We start from the raw sequence: 7295 nt of genomic DNA, 5'->3' as shown, positions 1-7295 counted from the left end.
CATTAAAACAAGTATTTTGGAATAGGATTTAGTTCCTAGTCATTAGAACAAGTTTGTTTTATATATGAAGCGGGGCGAAAGCCTTTTTTGATAGTCATTAAAACAAATATTTTGCTTGCAACACAACAATTATCTGTTGGGCCTGTGCGATGGCAGAAACGTCTTACCTCGTTCAGAGGCGACGGGTTCGTGTTATATAGCAGGGGCGCACCTCCCTGATACAGCGCATACATAAGTTGTTGGAGAGATTACATGAGATTGAGACTTGGAGAACAAGAGATAGAGTTGGTTACAAGGAGATAGAGATAAAGAGAAAATACTACTACCAACCTATACCGATCCTGGACTCCAACAGAAAGATATGTCATGATGCACTAGGTGGTGCGTGCGGTACACATGTATATGACATGTTTGACACCCTCCCTTAATCATAAATTCATCAAGTTGAGATTATGCTTAAAAGCTTCAAAACTCCTTGTTGGCAATGGTTTGGTGAATCCATCTGCAATCTGATCTCTAGAGTGCACAAACCGGATATCAAGTTGCCTTTGAGTGACTCTTTCTCGGACAAAGTGAAAATCTATTTTAATATGTTTTGTTCTTGCATGAAATACAAGATTTGCAGACAGATAATAGCACTAAGGTTGTCACACCATAGGCATGGAGCTTGCTTACTTTTCACACCAAGTTCCTTGAGCATGGACTGCACCCAAATGATTTCAGCTGTGGCATTTGCTAGTGCTTTATATTCTGCTTCTGTACTTGACCTGGAGACTGTAGTTTGCTTTCTAGCACACCAGCATATCAAGTTAGGCCCAAAATATATTGCAAAGCCACCAGTTGAACGCCTGTCATCCAGGCATCCTGTCCAATCGGAGTCAGAAAAAGCACTGACAAGGATAGAAGATGATCTGTTGAAGTTGAGACCAATACTTAAAGTATTTTTGACATATCTTACTATACGTTTTTGCAGCAGTCAAATGAACAGTAGTGGGTGCATGAAGGAACTGAGATACTTTGTTGACAACAAAAGAAATATCAGGTCTGGTGAGAGTAAGGTATTGAAGTGCTCCTACCAAACTTCTGTATTTTGTGCTATCTTCTTGACTCAGAGATGTACTTTCTGTAAGAGATAACTTTTCTGAGCTGGACAATGGAGTGGGTGTGGGTTTACAACCTTGCAGGCCAGCCTTCTTGACTAGGTCAGTAGCATATTTTTCTTGAGAGAGATGAAGTCCATCCTTGTATTTCTTCACCTCAATTCCACCAGTGTTCAGTCTCAGAAATGCTGAACATAACTTGTTTCTAATACTTGTGCGGCTGAAATAGATTTTCATTTGCGCTTTTAGTTTGCACGAGAGACTAACTACTTGATTCCTGTGACAAAACTGTAGCGACTTGTTTCCCGTACTTTCCTGCAAAAACAAAATGACAAAAACCCCATTTTTGACTGTCCTGTCACATCTTTCTCACACGAACACCTGCCCACACACAGCAGAGGGACTGCTGTTTCAGTATATGCCAAGTATACTTCGTAGAGTATAGCAATTTCTACATGCTCTGTTATGTATTCATGGAAACAACCACAAATGTGCATCCAGTATGGAAACAAGCTTCTAGAATTGAACAAGTTACTACTTCACCTGAGCCTCACAAATACTAAAAACAAGTCTCAAAGTTAACAAGTCACAAGAGGTTACAGCAGTTCAGTCTCACACATACTGAAAACAAGTTCTAGAATTAAACATGCCACCAGAGTTCAGTCTCAGAAATGCTGGAAACAAGTTGCTGGACTTAAACAAGTTACCAAAGTTCAGTCTCACAAAAGTACGCCATACTGAACTGACAACCATAGCAAATCCACAAAGTTAGTGCCCTAGTCAAATGATAAACTTCCTCCGCCATGCGAGAATTTCATACATATTGCTGGCCTAGAGAAGCTTAGTAACAACTGGCGGAACTCTTCGCCGTTGCTTTCAGAGATTGAGTCATGGAAAATTACTGTCACCCTTTCTAACATTGTCGCCCACTTGAATAACCTTTCCACAAGAGCGAGTTCATGTTCAGTTCCTCTCAGGCCATTGATTGCTACTTCTTTGAGGCAAGGTAGCACGAGGTCCTCAGTTTCCCAATTTGATGGCTCAGCACAAATGCAACCTGGTTGGCACACAAATGCCTGAATCAAGAGGAATAACAGCTTAAGATTAACTGATATGGTTTGAGATAAGAGACATGAAACTAGAAATTATTAGACTGCATGGATACTCTTAGATATGTCAAGAATAAAAGCAGACAAATTAATCTAGAACCAGAATATTGCTGAAAGTATAATTGTTGTATGCATATGGAAAACCGTAAAGCCAACAGATTATAAACCTTATACGAATGCTGATGTATCATGCTATCATCAACCCATATAAAAATAAAAGAAGATTTTATATTTGCTATAGAAGATCAAATGAGGGTTCCAATTTTTTGCTGGAAATATGACCCCATCAATTTGTTATGGCATTTCCAACAGACTTGTAATCTTTTGAAATAAAACCTACTGCAAAGTCACGAATCCAAGTAGTATATTACTTTTGTCAAGTTTGATAAGCAACACTTCAGTATCTAACCCTAACCAACAACAAGAGTAGGGCAACTTGCTGCTAAGCAATGGGATTTCCCACAAACTTCCTTGCTGCCGATTTTCTTTTAAACTAAGTATAGTGTTACCTTAGAGTCCCTCCGAGTAACAAGTTGAAGCGTGAGCTCTCTTATACCGCTAGACATCTTGAGAACATGGAATGAGCTGGCTCCAAAGGAATGTCCACATGCCAATACAACCAGTCCCAAGATGGTAATGTTAGGCAACTTTGTCATCTCTTCCATCAAGAATCGTTCGTTGCCATGGACCTGCAGGTTCATAGGAAGTCATACAATAGGTCAATAGTTGGACAAGGACACAAACATGTCATTTTTCTACAAAGTGACTAACACACATTAATTAAACAAGTCCACTTTTCTGTGCATTGTTGTGAATTTTCAATTTTGTATGGCTTCGCAAGTATTCCAAATGATATATTCCTCAAGTTTAACTCTCAAAATTTGGTTATAATCGATTGACTCACATACCGGCAGATAGAAAAGGATGAGAATAAGTTTGCTGATATGGTGAAAATGTTGTGAAAGCATCAAGCTGTGATGATTGCGTGCAGAAACTGTATCTCCTCCATATACACAAAGAGGATTGGTGGTCAGTTGTTGGAGATTTGGCATCTCGCCAAACAAAACAGAGCTAGGATCATAAGCACCCCTCCAATCAAGTGTCACCAGCTGAGGAGCTGAGATGTTGGCAACTGGTTGAGCTTGATTCAGAGGATCGGTGAAGCAAAGGAATACTTTTAATTTTTGCAGAGACAGGGCAACGATATTGAGCTGCTGCAAGGTATGCAAATTCCGCAGTTCCAATTGTACGAGAGATTCCGACTGGATTGTGAAGTTGTCCAGACCCCTGACACTGCAAACGGAAAGGCGACGCAGAGATGGACACCGTGATGAAGAGACAACGTCACTGAGGCTGCACGGACCGTGCAGCTGTATGCGAACCAGCTCCAGATCGGTGAGCCGGGTAAATACGCCGGAAGGCGGCAGGGTGAGGCCAATAGAATGTAGATCGAGCACGACCTTGGTTGCTTTCTCGAAGCAAGGCAACTTCAAGGTACCTCTTTCCCCCGCAGGGGCCTCATTCATGGCCCCCGTGTTCTTGAAATGCAGGACACCAGAGAGGCCGCGCGCGGCGAGGGGGAGCCATGCCGCAGCGATTTCGGGGGTGACCTCAATGCCGGCAACGAAGAGGTGGTGGAGGGCCAGCGCATCATGGGCGGTCAGGGCGGCGCGGATGCGGTCGGGGTCAGTGCCGACGGGGAAATGGAGCTCCGGGAGGAGAGCCCAGACGCGGCGCCAGCGGCGGGCGAGGACGCTGGTCCGAGCGGCGACGGGGCCGTCGCGGAGCTTGAGGAGGATGTGGAGGAGGACGTCGTCCGGCAGCGCGCTGAGGCGGTCCTCGCCACCTCCAACGCCGACGCCGGCGGCGACGGAGAGCTTTCGCCGCCGATGCCCTCGCGTGCGCTCCATGGAAGCAGGAGGCAAGAGGGATGTGGCGCGCCTCGGGTCACACCATTGCCGGCCGCCGGTGGATGGGCGTAGGAATGGATCGGGGGAGCCTGGAGCTGGACTCGATGGATTTGGGGTCTAGGGTTCTCCAGGGATTGGGGATTTCTTGGTGGATCGGGGGAGGCTGGAGCTGGACGGAGAGCTTTCGGACTTATTTTATTCGGATTTACTTAGTTTTTTTAGACGGGATTTGCTTAGCTATGTCACATAGCTAGAAGGTCGTGTAAAAGGCCTCCGGCCCTAAAAATTCCGACCCGCAGGATTTATGTTTTCGGCGGGCCGAACAGATCCCGCATATTAGCTCGGCCATAAAAAAAAATATACGGTGTCCCGGATATGCCGCCTCTTTGCTGCTATATACACGACACCGGCCAGGGGAGGAGGGGGTGGGCATTTATGGTTAGCCCCCAGAAACCCCCCGTCGTGATTTCATCCTCTGTCGCTAGATTACATTTGCTTCGGCGAGAAATTCCGCCTTCCTCTCGTCTGCTTTTCCCTTTCTACCGAGATCGATGGCCGGCGGTGCTGGTGAAAGTCGTGGCGGCCATGTCGGGTCGCCACAGAGCAAGCGTGGGAAGCACGACGCGGAGGCCGGCAGCTCTAGCCGCGCCGTGGTGCTATGGAGGTCAACGGGGGCATGGGAGCATGGCCGTCTCTCCCAGAGCCGCGGGCGAACACTAGTAGAAAAAGGGTCAAATGTCAAGCACATTAGTGCCGGTTTGCTTTTGAGCCGGCACTAATGTGTGCATTAGTGCCGGTTCCAACGGCTAGCCGGCCGTTTTCATTAGTACCGGTTCGTGGCCGACCTTTAGCACCGGTTCGTGCCACGGACCGGTACTAAAGTGAGTGGTGGCAGGATGTTGTCAGTCCGGGGCCCCTCCAGCACCTTTAGTACCGGTTCGTGGAACAGAACCGGTGCTAAAGGTCGTCCAACATAAACCCTTCGTCCACCCGAGCTCGCTCTGTTCTTCCCCATTCCCCTCTCCTCTCTGTTCTTCCCCTCTTCCTCTCGAGCTCATCACACATTTTGCCCAAAATTTGTCAAGATTTAAAGGCCCCCATCCATTCAAATGATCACAAAGCACAAAGGTTAGCAACTTTGTCCTTTCATCTCCCATTGCTAGATTAGCTCTTGCAATGCTTTGTATAGTGATTAATTTAAGAGTTTAGTAATTTGGGAGGAAATATATGTGCTAGTATTTGATTTATATGCAATTTGAGGTCAAAAATAACACTTAGTTTGCATATGTAGGTGTGGTTTACTTAGTGCCTTCTAAATCTCCGTCGTAACCACAGTCGATCGCCCGCACCGTTCCGTTGCCGGCACCACCTTGTGGTGAGCCTCTTGTTCATGAATGTTTTACATTACCAAATTGATGTTTGTGTGATTTGGATATATAGTTACTCGTATAATTATCTTACCCGTACGTTGTTTGTTATACATAGTGCCATGGTTTTGATATCCGTCCCCGTCGGCCCTCGTCCTTGTTATGATTCGGATGTGGTATATTCTCTTTTAAATCTAGTTGTTGCATTTCGTGTTTATGACAAATTATGCCCATCAAGTTGACATAGATATTTTTGTCTAGGAGGTTTGTGAACCGGAAATTCCAACCGACCCTATTGTCGAGAGGTTAAATTTAGTTGAAAGAGAAAACGAGTATTTGAAAGAAAAATTGAAAAGAATTGAGGGGGAGAAGATGGAATTGGAGTTGCATGTTGCCGATGTCGTTGATGATCACAAGATCAAGATGGAGAAAATGCGCTTGAAGATTAGAAAGATTAGAAAATATGGCATTGATAGTGAGGCTTGGTATCATTATGCTGTTGGATCAATTGTTACCTTAGTTGCGATCTTGATCGCATTTGTTGTTGCATTTAAATTCTTTAGTTAGAGAGTTATTTATTTGTTGCATTTAAGTCTTGTATGAACTTTATGTATGAACTTGTATTAATTTGGTCTTTTCGGTGTTGTGTAATGAAGATGGGCCGACAATGGATGTACGATGACCGATGCTCTCCCGAGTTCATTAATGGCGTGCAAACTTTTCTGCTTGCGGCTGAGGCAAACAAGCGGGCGGATGGTTTTATGCCTTGTCCATGTTTAGTCTGTAAGAATGATCACAATTACTCTACGTCAAGAACCATTCACGTCCACCTGTTTAAGTCCGGTTTCATGCCCCACTATAGTGTTTGGACCAAGCACGGAGAAAGAGGGGTTATGATGGAAGACAATGAAGAAGAAGAGGACGACGACAGCTATCCTGGCCATGGGTTCCCTAAATACGATGATACAACAATGGGGGAAGAAGCTGAGCCGGCAATGCGGGAAGAAGCTGAAGAAGAGGCATCAGATGAGCCCGCTGATGATCTAGGTCGGGCCATTGCCGATGCAAAGAGAAACTGCGCAAGTGATTTGGAGAAGAAGAAGTTGCAGCGCATGTTAGAGGATCACAAGAAATTGTTGTACCCGAATTGCGAAGCTGACAAGAAAAAGTTGGGCACCACACTGGAATTGCTGCAATGGAAGGCAGAGAATGGTGTATCTGACAAGGGATTTGGAAAGTTGCTGGTAATGATAAAGAATATGCTTCCAAAGGACAACGAATTGCCCGAGAGTACGTACGAAGCAAAGAAGGCTATCTGCCCTCTAGGGTTAGAGGTGCAGAAGATACATGCATGCCCTAATGACTGCATCCTCTACCGCGGTGAGTACGAGGATTTGAACGCTTGCCCGGTATGCGGTGCATTGCGCTATAAGATCAGGCGCGAAGACCCTGGTGATGTCGAGGGCGAGCGCCCCAGGAAGAAGATTCCTGCCAAGGTGATGTGGTATGCTCCTATAATACCACGGTTGAAACGTTTGTTCCAAAACAAAGAGCATGCCAAGGCGATGCGATGGCACAGAGAAGACCGTAAGAAAGACGGAAAGTTGAGAGTACCCGCTGACGGGTCGCAGTGGAGAAAAATCGAGAGAAAGTATGGGAAGGAGTTTGTAGATGACGCAAGGAACGTATGGTTTGGTCTAAGCGCAGATGGCATTAATCCTTTTGGGGAGCAGAGCAGCAACCATAGCACCTGGCTTGTGACTCTATGTTTGTATAACCTTCCTCCTTGGTTGTGCATGAAGCGAAAGT

General features: G+C 45.5%; 1 protein-coding gene across 2 annotated transcripts; it reads right to left on the bottom strand.

The window, feature by feature from the left end:
- Nucleotides 1-1657: 1657 nt before the first annotated feature.
- On the bottom strand, nt 1658-4330 carry LOC109735978 (putative F-box/FBD/LRR-repeat protein At4g03220). Of its 2 annotated transcripts, none has more exons than XM_020295176.4 (3): nt 3118-4330; nt 2719-2898; nt 1658-2176 (listed from the first exon to the last, which is right to left on the bottom strand). In XM_020295176.4, exons 1-3 carry the CDS (start codon nt 4117-4119, stop codon nt 1877-1879), a joined length of 1482 nt encoding a protein of 493 aa, XP_020150765.1. In that variant the 5' UTR covers nt 4120-4330; the 3' UTR covers nt 1658-1876. The 2 variants fall into 2 exon arrangements, with proteins under 2 accessions (XP_020150765.1, XP_020150766.1); XM_020295177.4 differs by having other exon boundaries at nt 1658-2157; nt 3118-4315.
- Between the last annotated feature and the right edge of the window lie 2965 nt (nt 4331-7295).

The sequence above is a fragment of the Aegilops tauschii genome, chromosome 7 (genome assembly GCF_002575655.3).
Source record: "Aegilops tauschii subsp. strangulata cultivar AL8/78 chromosome 7, Aet v6.0, whole genome shotgun sequence".
Taxonomy (NCBI): Eukaryota; Viridiplantae; Streptophyta; class Magnoliopsida; order Poales; family Poaceae; genus Aegilops; species Aegilops tauschii.
Note: the sequence above shows the minus strand (reverse complement) of the source record. Positions and strands in the feature narration are given on the sequence as shown.

Coding starts and splice junctions, on each gene's coding strand:
- LOC109735978 (XM_020295176.4), bottom strand. CDS start 4,119: ATGGAGCGCACGCGAGGGCATCGGCGGCGAAAGCTCTCCGTCGCCGCC. Junction 2,899..3,117: donor TCATCCTTTTCTATCTGCCG/GTATGTGAGTCA, acceptor ATGAACCTGCAG/GTCCATGGCAACGAACGATT. Junction 2,177..2,718: donor TTACTCGGAGGGACTCTAAG/GTAACACTATAC, acceptor CTCTTGATTCAG/GCATTTGTGTGCCAACCAGG.